The sequence below is a fragment of the Xyrauchen texanus genome, chromosome 17 (assembly GCF_025860055.1).
Source record: "Xyrauchen texanus isolate HMW12.3.18 chromosome 17, RBS_HiC_50CHRs, whole genome shotgun sequence".
Classification (NCBI taxonomy): domain Eukaryota; kingdom Metazoa; phylum Chordata; class Actinopteri; order Cypriniformes; family Catostomidae; genus Xyrauchen; species Xyrauchen texanus.
In genome coordinates, this window is record NC_068292.1 from 33,315,349 (window position 1) to 33,337,998 (window position 22,650).

At 38.6% G+C, this 22,650-nt stretch overlaps 1 protein-coding gene across 2 annotated transcripts in view; it reads right to left on the reverse strand.

Annotated features, from left to right (window-relative positions):
- LOC127657778 (protein eva-1 homolog B-like) overlaps positions 1-16,849 on the reverse strand; it is a 21,495-nt gene extending 4,646 nt beyond the window's left edge. The window contains exons 1-3 of one of the 2 annotated variants that reach the window (XM_052146680.1): positions 16,490-16,849; positions 3,837-3,949; positions 365-457 (exon numbers count right to left, since the gene is read on the reverse strand). In XM_052146680.1, coding sequence (XP_052002640.1) covers positions 365-431 — 67 coding nt within the window. In that variant the 5' untranslated portion in view covers positions 432-457; positions 3,837-3,949; positions 16,490-16,849. Of the gene's footprint in view, positions 1-364; positions 461-3,836; positions 3,950-16,489 lie in introns of both variants that reach the window. The other variant, XM_052146679.1, reaches the window with a different exon arrangement.
- Positions 16,850-22,650: the final 5,801 nt, after the last annotated feature.

The window sequence follows — 22,650 nt, forward strand, 5'->3', positions numbered from 1 at the left end:
GAATATGAGGGCCAATCAAGCATCTCTCTTGTGTACCTTACGAACTTCAAGTTGTTTCTCACCAAAACCCATTGTATGGCTTAAGAATCTTGGGAAATTACTCTTGAACCACATGGACTACTTTTATAATACTTTTGGGTCCTTAAGCATTAAAATAAGGCATTTTCCACTGCCATTGAACTGAATAGACAGCGGGCGATTTTTATTAAAACATCTCCTTTTGTGTTCCGCATAAGAAAGAAAATCACGAGTTTGTATCGACATGAGGGTGAGTAAATTTTGAAAGAATTTACACATTTTGGGTAAACTATTCCTTTAACCTAAGTTATGTATTAAATATATTAAGCTTGGAAAAAGCACTAACCTTTAATGTGAGCATAAGCAGCAATAGTGTTGCTTAAGAAATCCATCTCCTTCCTTTTCACATTCATCCTGGCTTTGTCCTCCGTTTCCAAACCTACTGGATAAACAAACCAAAATTTTAATTTTCTTGACGTCAGACTAAAAGGTCAAGTGTGTTATTTTAAATGTATTTTAAAATACTTGTTCCAATCCTAGCTTAATATGTAGACAACTACTGTTTTAGGCATTTGTTGGTGGATTTTCCCAAAAAAGCTTGAACACTGGCTTTGTGGCACTGTACTCTGTTTGAGCATCCTAAACAGCCCATTACAGCAAAATGCTCAACCAATGGAATGGGTTTCAAAGCTTTTAAACTTTATTTTGTTGATCATTTCAGCCTTGGGTGTGGGATCTATTTTAGTTTTTGGATACTTTATACTTTTTAAGAAATGTAAGATTCAAGTTTTAAAATCTCCCCTTGGCTCGCATAGAATTTTCAACATTCAAAATATAACTTATGGCAATGATTGGTCATTTTTTTTATTTACATACTGCATTGTGATTGATCCTATATGTTTCTTACATCATTTGAACCATTTATAGCTGCATTTACACCGCGCAATGACAATATGTCAATTCTTGTGTGCAGTCAACAGAATACATGATCTACTCTGAGTGTCATGACAAACCTGAACTTACCTAAAAAACTGAGCACTATTCTTTTGCTGCCTTGCAAGCACTGGTCCTTCCAATATGCTGAACAATATCCTTATGTTTTGAACGTAAAGCAACACTGTGTCAAGCAGTCTCATATGTCCACAGCCCTGCCACTCCTGTAAACACCTCAAGGTGCCTTTGGTGAGGTCAAAAGGTCAGTATTGCCAGAAGCCAGTGAGGCCCATTTCCTGTCTAAATCTATGCTTTAGGGTGTCTAGCCAGTAGTCAGACTCTTGCTTTTGTATGTTGTGTGCCAGGCTGTTTTGTATCAGAATAATAAAAAAAAGATGATCCAAGACTCTTCCCTTGTGATGTCCATTCGAATGCATCTGCAGCCTCTTTCCTGTTATGTGTTTTCCTCTGTGCCCATGTTGTGAATCTTTTCTAACTGTGAACTCCCAGGGAAAACTCATATTTCCTACAATACAGCCAACAAATACAACCACACCCTCATGTACAGTATGAGGGAAAATGTTTATGCTGGTTATATTTTTTACCACAAACACACATATCCTTCCCATTCGATGACCGTTCTATACCTGGTTCCAGTCTGATTTGATGTTGCGTAGCAGGCACCACAGAAAACACAGAGATCTCCTGCCAGATCTTACCCCACTTATCCCCATCCCACCCATCCTCTTTACACCATCTATAACAGTCACACAGCACATCCTGCTGACTTGGGTTTTTCTCATTCACTATTGTTCTCTGCCTGTGTGACATCACTCCTGTACTGTGCCACACATGCTGTTCAAGTAGGCAAACTGAGAAATATGGAAGAGGATTGTAACACAATTACTCTAAATGACAAAAAGTATAATAGCTTAGTCTTACAACAAAGAATTTTACTGCATTAAAGGGATAGTTCACCCAAAAATGAGGTCATGTTTAGGCAGAATGTTAACATCAGTCACCATTCACTTTCATTCTATGCAAAAAAGATCAAATGAAATTGAAAGGTGACTAAGGCTTACATTCTACATAAACATCTCCATTTATGTTCCACAGAAGAAAGAAAGTCTTACTGGCTTAAAAAAACATGAGGGTGAGTAAAGCATGAAAGATTTGTAATTAATGGGTGAACTATCCTTTTAGCATTAGAGGTCATTTCTCAGAAGTAGCAGTTCTAGCTTGTTTGGCACCCTGGGCGAAACTCGCTTCAACACGCCCCCAAAGTTGTTGAGTTTGGGGGTGCCGCCTTGTGCTGTCCCCCCCGCAAGATGCCTCGCTGCGTGACTGCCCATGTCGCCCATGTCTAAATCCACCACTGTTTCTCAGATATTAAATAAAGTTATAAACCTGTGTCCTACTAGATTTAAATGCCATAGAGGACTTCATACAAATCTTGTTTGCATACATGGGCATGGTATTCTCAAATAAGGCCCATGCATGATACAAAGGAAACTGTGGATGATAAATATTAAACTAACAAAGCCATAAAACAACTATTGATGAAACTAAACATGCTCACAGGTGGATTATTTCCTACAGCACAGCCAGTACCGTACCTGGGATTTATGGGATGATTTTTTTTATAAATCACCCAGATAAACCTCACAATGATAAAACTTGAAAAAACACCAGATAGCAGACACAACAGAACAAGACCAAATGGTGAGTCATTAAAAAGATAAGATACAGGAACACATTTCAATTTATGAAATAATTCTCCCAGATAAAATTTCTGTCATCATTAATTCACCCTCATGTTGTTCCAAACCCATAAGACTTTCTAGCTGGGGTTGAATACAAAAGGAGAAGTTAGACAGAATGTTAGCCCTGTTCCTTACCATACGACAAAAACATATAGTTACCAGAGGCTGAAAAGCTCCGAAATGACAAAACAGCAACATAAAAGTAATGTAAAAGAAGTACATATGATTTGTTCACCACATTCAAAGTCTTCAGAATCATTTGATAGTTTTTTGTAAGGAACAAACTTCACTGAAAATGCCCTGAATGCCCTCCGCCGAAACTGGCGTTTTTCACTCAGAACGTTGAATAGCTTCAAAACACCTCCCTTTGTGCTAAACAGAAGAAAGAAAAGCATACGGGGTTGGAACAACATCAGGGTGAACAACATATTCGTTTTAGGTGAACTATTCCTTTAAAGTCATTTTTTTGAAATGACTACGATGTTTTATCTTTTTTAAAAGAGAAATAAAGTACTGTGCACAAGTCTTAGGCACATAAGATGTTTCACAAAAACATTTGTCTTAAGATGGTTATTTATATCTTCAGCTTTAGTGTGTCAATTGGAAATATACATTTTAGACTCCAAAATATTCCTTTTGCAAATATAAATTAACAGAAAAGAAGAACAGGGAACCCTGCAACAGATGTCATGGCCCCACAGAGCCCCCCACTGAACATCGAGTCATTCTGGGATTACATAAAGAGACAGAAGCAATTGAGACATATATAGAAAAACTGTTGTGAATTCTCCACGAAGCTTGGAACATCCTATCGGCCAACAATTAATGCTGTTTTGAAGCCAAAGGTGACCACACAAAATATTGATTTAGCTTTTTTATGTTTACTGCACCTTGCATGATATTAATTGATATATGAAAACTATTTGTGGCATTATTTTTGAAGACATCCTCACTATGCAACAGTTTTCATGAGTGCCTAAAACTTTTGCACAGAACTGTATATTTATTTTTTTGACATTTGAAAACACAAACCTCTTACAAACTTCATATCAACAGTTCTCAGTAGCTAATATTGTCCACAAGACAACAGAAATAGCCTGAAATAATTGACTTGAGACTTACCATATAAGTCAGTCTTCAGTTCCTCTTCATGGTGCACTATTAGTTCGGTTGGATCAAGGCTCTCACACTGTTTGGTTATCCCTCTGTGTCCCCTGAATATCTTGATCCTCTGTCTACACAATGAAATAAGCAAACAGATGTACACATACACATGTCAGACCACATCTCATCTAAAACCATTGAGGCATTTGCAGTGCAAACTATTGACAGGCGCCACATTTGCACTGTGGACACAGGAAGACAGCTTAACACCAAACTGCATTAAATTAATTGTTCAGATTTCACACTCACTCTCATACACACACACACACACACACACACACACACACACACACACACACACACACACACACACACACACACACACACACACACACACAAAAGGCAACAATGAAATCCTTGAAGATAGGACTCTACTAAATGATGAATGAGTTGCTGTCAAACATTATGTAAGTCTTTAGGAGTGAATTGGGTTGTGAAAATAAATCACAGATTGAACTGCATTTGCTAGTTTTCTTCATCGCAAAAATAATACAAAGAACTTTGTTACATTAAGAAAGTAGCAGCAAAAATTATTCAGCTTGCATGACTCAAATCTATGCTGTTTCACATTTGGCCCAAATTTGAAATCATTAATAGGCAAGGTGTGAAAAATGTGCTAAACCAGGAGGTTTCTTTTAAAAGGGAGAGAGCTGGCAGCTCTAGTTGCTTTAGTAGAGCCCCTTTGCTTTCCAGTGCCTATTTGATTCCTGCTGACTCTTGGCAGCCCTTATGTACTCTACATCTATGTAGAAGCCATATCCAATAATCATGAAGAAATTTTGACCCACACACCTGGCAATGAACCAGAAGAAAGAGAATATGAAAACAGAAGCATTGCTAGTCACCAGCAAGTACATTCATGCTGGTCTTTTCAGCCTCATTGTAGCTGAATTTGCATTATTGGGCTTGTCCTTTAAAGGACTAAATCACCCAAAAGATGGAACAAAAGAGCCGAGAAATTCTTCTTAAAATCTTCATTTGAGTTCAGCGGATGAAAGAAAGTAAAAACATCTGGGATGGCATGAGGGTGAGTAAATGATGGCATAAATTTTTTTTTCCGGGTGAACTGTTCCTTTAAATTACTGTAGCAACTGAACCAGCAAATCCAACAACTCAAGTGTCACAATAAACATTACTGCAATTTTGTCAACTACCCACACACATACATATACACAAACAAACAGCTGCCAACATATTCACATATGTTACATACTAGCTTAGTTTTACTAGAATTATTTGTTCACCTGATTGGCTCCTTTTCTCCCTTCTTGGAGAGCACTACAGCACACAAGCATGTCTAAGTGAAGGCAAATGGCAGCTGTAGATGTGTTTAAAGCCTGTCTAAACAGCCATTAACCTGCCGTGATGTTTTGTTTGTGTTTTGTTTTTTCCCTGGAGAGGAAATTATTAACGGGCCTCCTGCCCCGCAGTGCCCATAACTCTAACACCAGCATATTTTACTTTCTCTGACCTCATTTTTTTCTCCACAGCAGATGTTGCATTTAAACCTGACAAAGCAAATTTAAAAATAGCAACTTATGTTATTTATCTGAAGTTTGGGGACACTGGTTAACATTATTTATTGGTGTAAGCTGGTGTGCAGTTAGAAGCTATTTCTACCTTTAGATGTTATGGTACCATGAAGCAAAGTATTAAATTGCCTTTAGTTTTTAGCCAAAAAAAAAATGAGTTTAGTTGGGGTAGTAGATGCAAGTCATCCTGTAAGGGATAGACGTACAGTCCTTTCAATTGTTTTACAGTCTGAAGGTCTTAATGTCACGGCTCATTTTCATACATTTCTGGAAATTATTTATTTTTGGATTGGATTGGCAGAACAATTGACACCAAAGTATTAAACAAGTTTCATCACGATATAATCTTACATCGATTCACTTAGCCAGCGAGCCGTTGCTTGCTGATAAACCTCAAAGTCTTCAGTGATGCGAATTTGGTGAGATTCAGAGGCCTGTGATTAATATTAAATGATAAAAAGTGCTTATTTTACAAAATCACTTACATTTACATTAACTCATAAATGCAACCAAAATATAATTTGAAAATGTTATTGAGCTCTCTGAAAAGTGCAAATCCAGTATCCACATTGGGACATACACAACAAAATAAGGTAAGTAAAATAAGTCTCGATGTAATCTTGTATTTCGGCTCCAGTGTAATGCAGTAGCTCACGAAAGCCTTCGTGTTCGACTACACTGTAGGGCCTTAGATCCTAACAAATGTGGGAACAATTGGTCAATTTGTGGGAACAATTGGTCAAGGCGGGTAAAGGGGTCTCTTATGTCAACTGTAGCACTGACGTAGACTCTATGTTTCCTTTTCAGGTGTCTTTACATGTTTGTCATATTTCCAGAGTATTTGAATTTGTATTGGCATTCTTTGCAAAAGAAATGTGTTTTGTATGTCTGGCCATCTTTTCTTCTAAATCCAAAATAATACCAACAAATTGTTGCCGACAGGAGAGTTTTTTTTTTTTTTTAACCTTTCTTTCTATTTTCTGCTCAGAGTGCTAGGTTGCTGCATCACCTGCTGATTTTGTACAATTTGAAGAGGTTGCACGCTTCAACGAAAAAACGTAGTGCGGTTGATGGAAAAGCATACGGACTTGAATAGCATGAGAGTTCCAAAATAAAGGTGCTAAATATATACATCGATATTTATGCGTGGAATTGATGACATTGCATAGTTGGTTATTCGATGAAACATTACCATATTAGCCACTAACTACATATAATGCTAAAATATGAAATGCTAGTGAGCTAATAATAGCTGCTGAGAAATACTAGAAAAAAAAAAACACTAAGGCATTAGTATGATTTATCAACTGTATACTAAATAGTTGATTTAATAAAGCAAAGGCACAATCAGTATTTAAATCAATGCCAAGACATACACCGCCAGTATTATAAAGCCTGGGAAGAGGTCAGAAACTAATTTTAAACTAGGGATTGTTTGTTTTAAAGCAGGGGAGAGGTGGAAGAAGTCCAGGCACTGTCATATCTAGTGAATAATGTCCTCTTTTCCACAATAAGAAGCCCACAATAGCATTTCCTTCCTCTGGATTTGTCTCCGTCTGACAGGACTCTTGTGACCCCACTCAAATGCTGAAATAACTCCAACAGATTTGTTCCTCCATTCTTCAAAATTCTGCTATTCTCTTTTTCTTAAGACACACATTAATTTGTCTGTCCAAATAAAGACAGTAAGTGGATCAGTTGTGGGGCATAAAGTGACAGGCCAAAGACCTCTTCAAAGATTCTTCCTTTTGCTATAGAATATTAGCTACAACTGAGTTCTTGATCCATTGACCATATACAACCTAACCGTATGACTCATTGTGTCAAAGCATGAACAATATCATCACAAAGTATGAATGGAATTTACTCTGTGACTTTAAAGACTATAATTAAACTACCAATATTGAAAGATAAACAGCAGCCAGTACAGCCTTCTCATTCTTATGGCACACCGCCAGCCAAAACAAGCAAATGGATATTTCTGATAGTTAGAAAGTGTTCTTTCTGCCACTGGAATTTCCTGGCATAGTGGTTGAACCACTTGTGGTCTTCTTGGATAAGGACATGGTGACTGATACAGGGCTTTAAATCTAAATTTAATTGGGGTTTTTTGTTTCACTTAAAACATTTCTGAAACTGTGGACCCCCTTGAGGAGCTGCTCAGTATATAGAATATTCTTAAAGATTATTTAACAACTTTTGAGTTGTTTCTAGAGTAGTGAGTTCTTCAGTACAAGTTGTCAATCAATCAATCAATCAATCAATTTATTATTTATAGAGCACTATTAAAAGAAACTGCCTTTGACCAATGTGCTGTACAATAAACATAATATACCATCAGCACAAAGTCACGCATAATTCAAGAACAGGGCAAATACAGTAAAGCATCACGTCATAAATTGTAGGCCAAATCAAATACAAATTTTGTGCAGTGTGGGGGCAGTTCTAATGGTCTGTGCTCCTAAAATGTATTTACCAAAACCACAGGTCTTTTTTGAAGACACCATAAAAGATTTGTTTCCTGTGTTGATGTATTTCCTATTGAAACAGGAATTTGGGGTGAGACATATCAAAGGGCTTTTTACAAAATTAGCCATTGGCCTTTAGTTTATGTCAGTGGTTTTTAACCTTTTTGACTCCAAAGACAATATTCGAACATGCCATAAACATGATAGGTGGAGGGACATTCTCATACTAGAGAGCATTTGATTGAGCAAAATATGTAAGTGAAGTATGAGTCATCAATTGGTCAATTTTCCAGGAGAGAAAGACTATAAAGTAAAAATGCATAAAGTAAATTTTGTCAACGTTTAGGACTGCACTACCATATAGATGAGCTCAAAGCTGACAGGCATGGACCAAAAGCCTCAAAACGCCAATTTGGATTTCAATGGGTCTTTAAAAATGTAAAGTTCACTTTAAAGGCGCAAAAACATGTCAAAACAGGAGTGCACATGAAAGATATGTTTTCTTTCATGGGGGTCTGATGAGTCCCTGAAAGCACATTAACTTTGAAACATTGCTTTTATTATAATTTTTGCATTTGGCCAGAACACCACATCCCTAACATCCACATAATCTTGAATTTCTCCCAACATTTTTCCAAAAACAACTGTCCAAAGGCAGCGAAGAACCACTGACTGTGCAATATCTCAGCCAGCATGTAGTCTCTGTGGTCTCATTTTTCACATCAGCCATGTTCACCTGAACACCAACCAAGTCCAGAAGCCCTCCCTACAAACCATAAGTAGCAGCTCAGGAATCTTACTCTTTCTTCCCAGAACCCCAAAGGTGCTCAGAATATGTTCCAACCAGTAAACTTGGACACATTTCTTCCAGCACTGAGGTATCAACTCTGTTGCCTGTAAAACCACTCAGGAGGGATAATGGCAAAAGCATTTGATGTGTGATTGTGCTTAAGCTCCTTTACAAGTCTGGATCTTACTATATCTCAAAAGAGTGTAGAGTATCCCAGTCTTGTTTCTCTTGACAGGGAAACTATCGGATCAAATGGTGTAACACATTTGCACTGCCTTTCCAGCCAGTAGCTCATGCTGAGAGGGCTATTTAATTTGGAGCCAAGTCAGACATGTGGTTGCCATCAGATTCCTGACCCCTCCATAAAAGGTGAATTTGACCCCAAAGATGCATGCCAACCAGAGAAAGTGGAGACTAAATGAGGACCACAGCCAAGCTAAATTCTTCAGTGTACATTTCCAGAAAACCATCAAACTCTGCCCTCACTATTTAAATCCGTTAGTAATATAAGATGAAAAATGACTCATAACTGATAGATGAACAGTTGAACAAAATTCTGCATAAAACACACTTCATTTTTGCTGCTATAACACGTAATCAAGTGCTGCATGATCAAGTGTTTAGATACAAGGACCAAAACTTTCTCTTAAATTAAAGACTTCAAAGTCTAGTTCTTCTATAATTCTACTTCTAATGTTTGGTTTACTGACATTTTAGTGCCTGAGAATTGAAATATAAGCAGGCATTTCAGATCAAAAGGGACCGTTCAGACCGTAGCTGATATTACGTTAAACAAAGCCAGTACAACAAATAAAAACGAATGCAGGTGTCTCGAGAAAAGTTTTTAAAAGTTGCCGTTCTGTTTAACCTGACATGGCCTCTAAAAAGGTGCACTCCTGCATGAAACACTGAAAAACTGTGTGAAGCGGTACAACGGTTAACATCAATCTACCGAATGTTTACATAAAAGACAACTGAAAAACAGTGCAGGCAGATGGAAAAAAACGTGTTCAGTGTGAACGTCCAAGAGCTCATTAAAGATTCTGAAAGATATCAATTCAAACTTTTCCCATCAAGTTCCATCTTAAGGTCATATGATAGGCCTACTTCATTACATTCTCATGATGGGTGTTTGTCACTTGTACATTCAATGAGATTTATATAAAATAAGGTGTAGCTGCTAGCCAATGATGGTATGAATTTCAGTGGGGGTTGTATGGCTGAAGGCTGTGCCCTTAGGCTGGGTGTAAATTTGATCCAGATGTGTGTCTGATTGAAACCAAAGAGTACATTTCTATGCAAATGTTGAGAATAATGTGTTTCACGTACCCTGATCTTCGGCCCTCATCCACCTCTTTGGTCAAGTCAACAGGGCCACAATAGTCTGTATAGGAATGTGAACATGACCAACACACTTGGTCATGTCTACCTATTGCTAAAACCCTAAAATAAAAGTAATTAAGACTTGCTTTACTTTAACAACCCTAAGGAGGCCTATTATTAAAATGAGCACGAGTTATTTGGATTTAATTAAACACATGTATGAATATCTACAGTCTTTTTCTTGCTAGCATTCAATATAAAGGCACAGAAAGTGTGTGGATTATAGGGCAAGTAACCCTCAGATGATCCCAGCTCCAAAGCTCCACAAATAGAGCATGATCTCCTTCGCATATCGATATGAGCCTGTAGGCCTTTGCAGATCCCAGAAACATGCTGAATCCATTAAACAGGCCCTCTAATTACTATACGACACAAAACATGTTTTCCATCTTTCCCATGGGTGGGTGGGCATTGTTAACCCCATCGTGTCCATAGAGATGGACCAAAGTTAAGATTGTTAATTAAGTGTTTATGACAAGTAATCAGTTTTGTCAGAGCAAACAGACCAATGGAGATTACGATTGGCTTAGGAATTTGAAATAACCAATCACTGATCATAGCAATGCATTGTTAAATGGTACTTAAAGGAATAGTTCACCCAAAAATGAAAATTCTGTCATCATTTATTCACCCTTATGCTATCCTATATGTTTATGACTTTTTTCATCTGCTGAACTCAAATGAAGATTGTTAGAAGAATTTGTCAGCTTAATTGGTCCATACAATGCAAGTGAATGGGTTCCACAATTTTGAAGCTTCAAAAATCACATAAGTCAGTATCAAAGTATTCCGACTCCAGTGGTTAAATCAGTGTCTTCAGAAGTGATATGATAGGTGTGGGTGAGAAACAGATCAATATTTATATTCCTTTTTTCCTATAAATTCTCCTCCCTGCTCTGTCACCCTGCATCTAAAAACATTTACTGTCACAGTATTTACTGTATTTGATGAGATTGCAGTTCTCGGCCGGTAAAACAGTATGAAAAGAATTTGAAAATACTAACATCCGGGAACGTACGCATGTCCCATGACCAGACTATATGACGTGACAACAACCGTGAAAATAATTCACTCAAGTTTGGTTAAACAAGCACCATTTAAGCAAAATGAGCAACATTCTTTGTGTATACAGCACTTAATGTTGAAAACAGACTTCCGCCCAGCGGTTCTCCACCACTTGTTTTAAATCCAGCGTTTGAACATGATGTCCCTATGAATTGTGGGATAGGAAAATGTTCAACCGATCCACACTTCGGATATCCCCAGTAGTAGGTCATCTGGGCATTTCTCATTTACTGTATTATGAATACTATGAATTTGGACATGCTACTCCACTGGCATACTGTTTTTGGCATACTATATAGTATAGTATGGATATTCGGACACAGGGTCAATCTCCACTTCAACTTTCACATTCTTCTTCTTGTGTTTTTGGTGATTCACATTCTTTATGCATATCGCCCCCTACTGGGCCGGGGGAATAATTTCTAGCAAAAAATGACTTAAATATTGATCTTTTTCTCATCCACACGTATCATATAACTTGTGTGTCTGGGCCGCGCTCACACTGAGGCGGCGTTTATGGATGGTTCATGTTCTCACTGCGAGAACTTAACCATGGCAACGTTGCGGTAGTGGCTTTCCTTCCTAGAAAGGAACGCCACTCCAGGCTCGGTTTCGCCGGGTAGATTCCCCAGCATCCCGGACTCAAACCCCTCACCTTCGGACCCACGACTGCTGCCCCCCGGCCAGCCGGTTCTGACGAGTCTAGAGGAAGCCTACACGGGACCTCCTCCTCAATCACTAACCCACCCCCTGCCAGGTGCGCGGAGCAAGGTAAGTGCTTCTAGACTTCTCTCAGCACCAAAGCCTCGGGACGCGCTTTTGCCTCCTGACACAACACTACCTGCTCCGCCTCGCTGTGAAGACCCACCAGGTATGTCAAAAACGATCGTCCCACTAGTGCCCCTCTCACGGAGCTTCAACACGTGACTTTCACTTCCCAACCCGTCGTGCTGGCTGGCCAGGACCATCCGACTCAGCTACGTGTTCCAGTTCGCCAGGCCCCCGCGCCCTTTTGCCGGTGTCCGCTTTACCTCGGTGCACGGCGAAGACACCAACACCCTACATGTGGAGATCGCGACCCTTTTACTCAAACACATGATAGAGCCTATCCCTCCAGCTGAGATGAAGAAGAGTTTCTACAGCCCTTACTTCATTGTACCCAAGAAAGTTGGCGGTTGACAACCGATCCTGGACTTGCGAGTTTTCAACCGGGCCTTGCACAAACTCCCGTTCAAGATGCTCATACAAAGACACATCCTAACACGCGTCCAGCATCAGGATTGGTTCGCAGCGGTAGACCTGAAGGACTCTCTATTTTGCCTCGACACTGACCCTTCCTACGGTTCGTGTTCGACGGCCTGGCGTATCAGTACAAGGTCCTCCCCTTCATATCTTCACGAAGGTCGCAGAGGCAGCCCTTGCCCCGCTAAGGGAAATGGGCATCCGCATACTCAATTACCTCGACGACTGGCTCATCCTAGCCCATTCTCGAGTGTCACTGTGTGCCCACAAGGACCAGGTGCTCAGAAACCTCAGCCATGTAGGGCTTCAGGTCAACTGGGAAAAGAGCAAGCTTGCCCCGGTTCAGAGCATCTCTTTTCTCGGCATGGAGTTAGACTCGGTCTCAATGACAGCACACCTCACCAATGAGCGCACGCAGTCGGTGCTGAAATGGCTCACATTTTTCAAGCCAGGCACAGAGGCTCCTCTAAAACAATTCCAGAGGTTCCTGGGGTATATGGCATCCTCCGCAGTGGTCGCGCCACTGGGGTTGATGCATATGAGATCACTTCAGTACTGGCTTCAAACTCGAGTCCCGAGATACATACCATGTGTTAATCACCCCCGCCTGCCACCAGACTTTCAATCCCTGGACAGACCTCTGTTTTCTGCGGACAGGAGTCCCCCAACAGCAGGTGTCCCGATGCGTTCTGGTCAACACAGACACCTCCGAACAGAGTTGGGGCACCGGTTCCTGGATGGGGCGCCGGCTGGATTGGCATATCAACTGCCTAGAGTTGCAGGCTGCAATCCTTGCCCTGCGGAGGTTTCTCCTGCTACTTCGGGGCAAGTACATCTTGTTTCGCTCAGACAGCACCACCACGATAGCGTACATAAATCACCAAGGCGGAGTGCACTCTCGTCACATGTAGCAACTCACCCGCCATCTCCTCCTTTGGAGACAGCAGCAACTCAGATCGTTGCACACACTCATATCCCGGGCAACATCAACATGGCAGCGGACGCACTGTCGCAACAGGGCACGCTCAGCGGAGAGTGCAGGCTCCACCCCCAGGTGGTCATGCTGATTTTGGAGTGGTTCAGCAAAGCACAGCTAGACCTGTTTGCTTCCCAAGAGACCTCCCACTGCACGCTCTGGTACTCCCTAGCGGAGGCTCCCCTCAGGATATATGCACTGGCACACAGCTGGCCCTGGGGGCTGCGCAAGCATGCATTCCCCCTTCAATGAGATGTTATGTTTTTGTACACACCCATGTTCAGCCACAAAATTGAAAGGATTTACTGTATTCCTAAAAGGTGCTGTAAGCGATTTTTTTCATGGAAAGTATGCAAAATATATTCCTACTCCCTTAAAGATATGAATGAAATAAGTGTCCTGGGATATCTCACCGGTCTCTCTGTGACAGTTGTAGACTTTGTAAACAGCAAACAAAAATGTGTCTGCAGACCGCGGTCATTGACGCTTTTCATCTGTCTATCATTTTGCTCTTTCTAACAGTGTTGTATCTGAAGCGGATCTTTGAGGCTTCGGCACACTCTCAGTTATTTTGTAAATCAACCCAATGACTTATCTAAATTAGATTTTGTAATATATTATCTGGGATTTGCAGTATTGTTGAATTTGGGGACAAGCAAATGAAAAAAGATGTGTGAGAGAAAGAATGTTTGGGGGATGTTAAAAATCATTGACTGACTTAATCATTAAACATTACAAACCCCCAGAGCAAAAGGAGTGCAGACCGTAAATCTGCCTCTGAATCAATCAAACTCAGATAGCAGAGACCAGGATGCTTTTTTCTGTCCTCACATCAGTCATTGATAGCTGACACCTTAAAGGGCAATGAGAGTTTGCAGAAGTCTGCCCGACCACTAACTCTATCTCTATAATTAAACAAATCTCTATGTTCCGAGTGTGAATGCGTGTTTTGTGCAGGGTTATTTCAGGTTTAGATTTTTCATTTAGTTTTCATTTCAGTGTTATTTTCAGTCCTTTAATCTTCATTTTTGTTCATTTTCACGACATGATTGTTAGTTTTAGTTCTTTGAGGTTTTTCACTATCCTAAAGTTTAAGTTGCATTTTTATTTTGCATTTTAGGGTTGGTAAAGTTAATGTGTAAACAGAAATCATTTAAAGATGTTTCATGATGTAAAATTTCTCAAGGGCCTCTTAGTGTTATTGCTATCTTGTGCCATTTTCATGCGTTAAGGGATAGTTTACCCAATAAATGTAATTATGTCATCATTTATTCATGGTCATTCTGTTCCATACCTGTAGACTATTTTTCTTCCTAAAAACACAACAGGAGATGTTTTTCATGTTTGGCAGCATCAGTCTCCATTCACTTTCATTGCCTATGAAAAAATGTATGCAATGAAAGTGAATGATGGCTTAGGCTAACAAAATTACATTATGACTAAAATCTCCTTTTTTGTTCCACGGAAAAAAGAAAGTCATAATGGTTTGAAACAAAATGTATAAACGTGCGTGAATGAGGACATCATTTTCATATTTCGGTGAAGTATGCATTTAAAATTAAGGCAAGTTGTGAAGTTAAAACTTTACTGTATAACATACTGTGTAATACTGGGACATTTGTGGTAATTCTTATATTTTTTGTTAGTTTTGTAGTTATTTAAAAGTTTAGTTTCAGTTTTTCCAATTATGTCATTGCACCCCATTATGTTTTAATTTTTATTTCAGGTAGCAAAAAATGTTTCATTTAGTTTTTATTTTTGTTCTCAGTAACACTAATAATACTGTATGTATAGGAGTATATTTGGGTCCTAACTACCCATCTCTGCCATACGGATATAGCAGTTTACAAATGCACTTTGAGCAGAGATTGACCTCTGACCTCCCCCTAAATCTACAGAATATTTTTTTTTCTCCCCAATTTGGAATGTCCATTTACCAGTGCACTCTAAGCACATGAGTGTGTTACCATGGAGACATAGTGCATGTGGAGGCTTCACGCCATCCACCGCAGCATCCACGCACAACTCACCACACGCCCCAACGAGACAGAACCACATTATAGTGACCACGAGGAGGTTACCCCATTTTACTCTACCCTCCCTAGCAACCGGGCCAATTTGGTTGCTTAGGAAACCTTGCTGGAGTCACTCAGCACACCCTGAGATTCGAACTCGCAAACTCCAGGGGTGGGAGTCTTTACTCGCTAAGCTACCCAGGCCCCTATCTACAGACTATGTTAACTACCAGCACTCAAGAAGATGAGTTGGCCCGCTGATAAACACAGTACACACAGTTTGGGGAAACAAGCAGATGCTCAGAGCAGGGTTGAATAGATTTAAACACAAGTCAGCCATTCCTAAATAAAAAATAGCTGTGCTCATGTGCTCATCTCTCTATTAGGGTATACTGTAAATCAAATGAATACTGCATGCCAAAACAAACAAATACCCTAATGACAGCTATTCAAAGGTGCCATATCCAGATCAATACAAGCAAATGTTCTTCATTTCAAAAGTATAAATAAATTGCCGCATGCAAGGATGTGGGCTTTGCACAAGAAACACCTTGCCTTGAATAAACTTGTAAGCCAAGCATGAAACTGCATGATCATGTTACCTTACAATATTATGGACCATCCCGCCAATAAGCTCACAATAAGCCGAAGTGTTTATTTTTATTGTGGTATGGCATAAACTACCTTACCAATACAGATCTAGTCCTCTAGTCAAGGAATGCTTTAGGATGCTTCTCAGTTCCAACTCACATTTAGGCAAAAATCCAGACACACACATTTGATGAGGTGCAAACTGATCCTTGGTGCCTCATCTAAAATAACTTCCATCTGCACAGATGGTTATCACAGATTGGATGATTCATAAATCATAACCTTCTAGGACAACAAAAAAGTCCTACATATGTTATGTGCCAGATCTCTATATTTGCAGCAACCAGCATCATATTTATACGGGACCAGGATACCAAGATCACTTGAGCGGTATGATATGCACCGATCCCTGACACCCTTATGAAAACCATTCACAGAAAATCCATACTGCAAGAAAAGAAAACAAATTCTCACATTTCTACATACAATTCAACAGGTATTAGTTGTACCAACTAATAAATATGACACACAAATAAGAGAGCAACTCACCACAGAGAAATGTCAAAGCTGTTTTTCTAGGGTGTCACGCGTGAAATCAAACTTCTTGGTAAGTTTAGTCCAGATCTGATTGCATCAACACATTACACAGCCTAATCCAAGCAGAGTTTACAGCCTGGTTACAGCCAATGAATAAACTCAGCTTTTGGTCTTCAAAATCGCATCCAATGACTGCTTAGCTGTGCGTGCATATGCCTCTGTTTGATTTTGCATTACAAGTGTCTGGAGTGAAAGAGCTGGCGACTTCCTTTTGAATTAGAAGCATAAGAGATTTATTTCCCTTTCAGCCGTTCACAACAAGCAGGAAAAGCTGTCACACAAACCTCACACACAGAATGAGAAAAAGATGGAAAGGGAGAGATGGAGGAAAGGGAAAAAGAGGAACAGCCTTAAATAGGCAGGGTTTAGGAAAAGAAGGAGGGAGAAGGGGTCTTTCCCCTGTTGTTAAGAAAACAGCCATGAAAAGCCAACTCTAGACCAATTAACTAAGATTTTCCACACTGAATAAAACATGACAGAACTGAAGAATGAAAGAGTCTTTGAAAGAATCGATGAATGAAATACTGTCTGTAGTATAATAAAATAATACTGTAGTATCACATAATACTGAATCAAAATAAGAGCAAATTACTTTTTTGTAAGTTTTACTCACTGATTTGAAATACTTGGAATAGTGGCACAACAGAAAACTATCTACAATATTTACGCAGAGTAAAAAACATTTGTGGGGCTAGGAGCAATCTGGGTTCCCTCAAACCGATAAGTAACCACCCTTACGAAACAAAAATATATGTGAATATATTGGAAAATATAATGTGATATATTAAATAATACATTTTCATATATGGGAATCTAGAGCTTATATTTTTCAATATTCTGCATGGCTATGTACTGATACATATAAAACATATATATATATATATATATATATATATATATATGTAGCAATAACAAGACAAAAACTGTAAAACTATATTTTTACACGTAATAGCTTTATTGAAACACTCAAATAATTTATCTTTCATTAGTTAATGCATGAGTTTACATACAACATTAAATGTCTCAAAAATATATTCCCAATATGCCTACAAAGGTCCCCAATTCTTTACAGATTCAGTCAAATGAAGACATAAATGTAAATTCAGTGTCAGATTTGCTTTCCACATAGTATTTCAAACTGTTGGACGAAATCTACAACTAAATTAGTTTTACACATGAATATATATATATATATATATATATATATATATATATATATATATTTACATATATGGATATGTATTTAAGTATATATCTCAGAATTGTGTACATATATTGCTCATACATATTCCCATATAAATGTGACTATATGTACAACATATATGTTAAAATATATTTAAGCACACACACTACCATTTTTCATCACATGCACATCTATATATTACAAAGTGTATTATTGAATGTAAAATGACATACATTACAATATATAAGGAAAATATATGAAAAGCGGCAATTCCTTATGCATTACTCAGTATAATGTAATATATTAACATATATGTATTATTCCATATAATTATGAATATACTGAAAATTATTGAACATATTGAGCCTTAATATATAAGGAAATATATTTTCTTTGCATAAGGGCATTGAGTGAGATAAGAAAATGTTAATGGTTTTTCACCAATAAAACAAAGGCTACAACATGAAATTAAATGGCTATAATATATCAATATAAACAAACATTGCTGTTTCCCATTATGGTTTCATTTTCTGTAAAAGCATGATTTTCTGTAAAGCTCCTTTGAAACAATGTGTGTTGTGAAAAAGCACTATACAAATAAAAATTACTTGACTTGACATTAAAAATATGTCCTGATGGGCAACCATGCTGAATTAAAAAGCAAAAAACAGCCAAAGTTGGTTTGCTAGTCTTAGCTTTCCTCCCACTCTGGTATGCTGACTGGTTTTAGAGGCATTTTGGACACTTGTCATTTGTCAGGCTGGGAGACCAACTGGCTGACCAGCCAAACTAGCTGAAAACAACAAACCAGCTTAGGCTGGTGTAAGCGGTTTACTTTTCAGCAGGGACATGAGTGAAGTTGAAGAATGGAATATATACTGTATGCCTTTAAGTCTATAGCCTTACTATACAGTGTGCCTCTGATGTCATCATTCATGTATGAGTGCAGGTCTTCCTTTATGGTCTTCATCAGTTCATTACTCGGGATGGCCTCTCTGATAGAGTCCCAGCACTTAACCAGACCTGCCATAAATTTGAAGGGGCACCAGAGCTAATCCTACACCAACACTGATTGGGTCCTTTGGAAGAATCCAGACTGTTTCCATCAAGACCATCTCATATTCCCTGGAAATAACCTAAAACAGACATGTATGCAGTTTAAAGACTAGTAATCTTGCAATGGCAAATATCACTTTTACTGAGCAGTGCCGCTCACTTTTTCAGCCATCATGGTTCGAGAAGTATTGTTCTCATTAGTTTATTACAATGGTGCACAATTTGAGCTACAAACATGAAAGTAACCTCAAATTGTGTGGCTTATTGAGAAGAGGTGTGCATATATTTCTAAGCAATCATACCCATGCTTTTCGAATTATAAAACTTGCAAAAAGAAAAAATACTAAGGGACTTGTGCCATATCTAGAGACTAGTCTATCATATAGATTATGGGTGGGCTCTTTAGACATGGAACACTATAGCAATGCCCTAGCAACTACTATGAAAATCAAATATCTCCTCTTCTTTCTCTGAACTCTTTTCTCCCCATCTCCACTTTTTGAGAATAAACAGATAGAGTAGAGAAATACAGTGGACATATAGCTCCCAACATCCGCCTGGTGCTCCAAATATATATATTTTTAAATGGACCAGAGCAAAGGTTTGCAACTTTGGACAGATTCAAGGTTTTCTGAGGGTTTTAAAGGAGATCTCCATCTCCTTTGACATTCCTGCCTGGATCTCCGCACAGCTGGCAAATGTCCAGCTGTCCCATGGGCTGATTTACACTCCAATGCAGCAGCTCTTCAAAGTCAGTTGGGAGCATGGGGGAGCAAAACTGGAGACAGACCAGCGGGAGGCAAGTCTGTCAAGGTTTTACCCATACTACATAATGCTCTCTTTGAGTACAGAGGAGTGAACTACAACAACATTCCTCACACTATGGCTCAGAAAATGAGTGGGGCGATGTGCACTTATCAATTGCGTATTTGTCAAAAGCACACCATTAGGTTTGATGATCCACGAATGTGCCCATTTAAGAAAACTGCTGTAATGTGTTGTGGAGACAGGAGGATATCGCAGACAAGATCATGCATGTCTGCTGAGACCATAACTAGGGTGAAATGAGGTGATAAATCTTACCAGGTGTCTTAGGTGATGAGTGTGCATGAAAACAAAGTCATACTTGAGTTAACCCTCTTTGAGGTGTGGAATGGAGGTGGTGGTTAGGTGGAATAGATGGTTAGGACTGTTAAAAGCAACTTTTAATTATCAGACATTTTGGATCTATTCTGTTTGTAATAGGCACTGTGGAAAGACAATTCAAACATATGACAGCTTTTATAGTGATCCAAGAAAGGAAGATATAGACACCTTTGCCACATATAATAATAATGTCTTCTTCTTCTGCAGTAGGCCTATATAGCAACTATATATAAAAAATATTTAGTGGGGTTCAAAAGAGTTCCAATTGAAAATGTGGGATTCCATCTCTCCATTGTCACATTTATCAGTTATTATTTCTCTATTCTTTGCTTTAGTTAGTTTTTACAGAGAAATGGTGTGTATGAAGACTTTCAGTCAGGATTTAGGCCCCATTATAGAACAGAGACTGCACTTATCAGAGTTGCAAATGACTTGCTCCATTCATCTGATTGCGGCTGCATTTCTCTTCTAGTGCTCTTAGATCTTAGTGCTGTCTTTGACACCATAGATCATGACATTCTCTTGGATAGGCCTGAAAATTATGTTGACATATGTGGACAGGCATTACCTTGGTTTAGATCCCATCTCTCTGATCGCTATCACTTTGTCTGTGTAAATGAGGAACTGTCAGATGAAATTAAAGTTAAGGATGTTGTGCCACAGGGATCCATTTTAGGGCCTCTTCTTATCTCCTTATATATGCTCCCTTTGGGAGACATTATCAGAAACTATGTTTTATTTAATGAATTAGTTTTCACTGTATGCTGACGATACCCAACTTTATATTTCTTCGAAACCTGATGAAATTTCACAATTTTCCAAATGAATAGAGTTTTAAAATGATATCAAAGATTGGATGGCTAGAAAGTTCCTTCTACTCAACTCCGATTAAACAGAGGTTCTAATTATTGGAACAAAAACCTAAAAAGATACATAAAAAGAAGCCACTAAAATATAATCTGACTCTTGATGTATTTACTTTAACTTTAACCTCTACAGTAAAATATTTAAGTTATATTTGATAGCAATCTAACCATTGAAAAATACATGTCAAATTTTTGCAGAACTGCATTCTGCCACCTCAAACATATTGCTAAGTTATGACACATGCCATCTGTTTCTGATGCCGAAAAATGAATTCATGTGTTCATGACCTCAAGACTAGATTACTGTAATGCATTACTAGGTGGATGTTCTGCAGGTTTAATAAATAAACTTCAGTTGGTTCAAAATGCAGCAACTAGAGTGCTAACGAGAACCAAGAAATATGATCATATTAACCCCATTTTATCTGTGTTAAATTGGCTACCTGTTAAGTTGCGTATTAATTTGACAATTCTGTGAATTACTTTCAAAGATTTGAATGGTCTAAAGTACTTAAGTGACATTCTATCCCTCTATAATTCATCATGCTTACTTCAATCGCAAAACTCCAGCCTGTTAACAATACCGAGAATATCAAAATCCACAAAAGGAGGGAGATCATTTTTGTATTTGGCTCCTAAACTATGGAATAGTCTTGCTATCAGTGTTCGGGACTCAGACACATTCTCTCAGTTTAAGTCTAGACTAAAGACACATCTATTCAGCCAGGCATACACCAAAATTATCCCTCAATTCATAGTTATGCTGCTTTAGTTAGGTCTACCAGAACTGGTCAATAAATGAGGTGCAGATGTTCCTCTAGTTAGTAGCCGAGGAGAGAATCCAGCAAGAGCTGGATGGGGTGACGCAACTATGACAATCAGCCTATAATCCCACCCATGTTGAGGCTACACTAAACTGCAGTGGAAAAGCAAGCTCAGAAAAGTAAAGCGAGTAGAGGCGAGTTGAGTCGAACCGTAACGTGGAGTGGAAAAGTGCCATATGTGTATTTCTTCAGTTATTTTGGGATGACTTCAAGGACATTAACACTGAAAGCTTATAATTCATACAAATTCCTTTTGTTTAACCATTGACCCACAACACTTACTTAGTTTATTCATTCAATAGTGCAATACAAATAAACTTGACTTGACTTGACTGGAGTGCATACTGTAATTAAAACAAAAACGTGACATGCCATATTCAAATACTAAGAAATTTTGAAATACATGTTTGATTTTTGAACATTCAAATTGTAATGCTGATATAATAAACCCTACAGTACATTCCTATGAAGTGTTTTTCTGCATTTTACAAACCTCTGAAACTGTTTAATTGAGAGCAGTTTCCTGAAGAAATGACTGCTAGTTTTCCAGCCAACCGCTAATCTGATAATGGACTAAGATAATTGGAGCAACAAAGAATCAGTTGCCAGTTCAAATGCTCAAATAGTAGCAAAAGTTTATGAAGCAGAACTGCCAAATTCTCTTAAATAAAAATGCCATGTGCTGAGATGAATGCCAAGGATTACTGGAAGCAGTTCACCTGGCTCTGATGAATCAACATAAGGATTCCCCTCCGATGAATCAACATAAGGATTCCAAAACCCAAACACTTAATTCCAGGCGTCCACATTGACATTAGAATTTATAAAAAAGAAAAATATGGGTGTGATGGAAAATGTTTGTTTTGATGCACAAATATGTGCCTGCGAATTCCTGTAATCACTTTGTGATGAGGAGGAGGGCGTGCCGACACTGAATCAGCTGATCAATGGAAGAGCAAGATAAGGGGCGGTGGTTTGAGAGAGAGAGAGAGAGAGAGAGAGAGAGAGAGAGAGAGATGCACGCTGCACACCTTATTA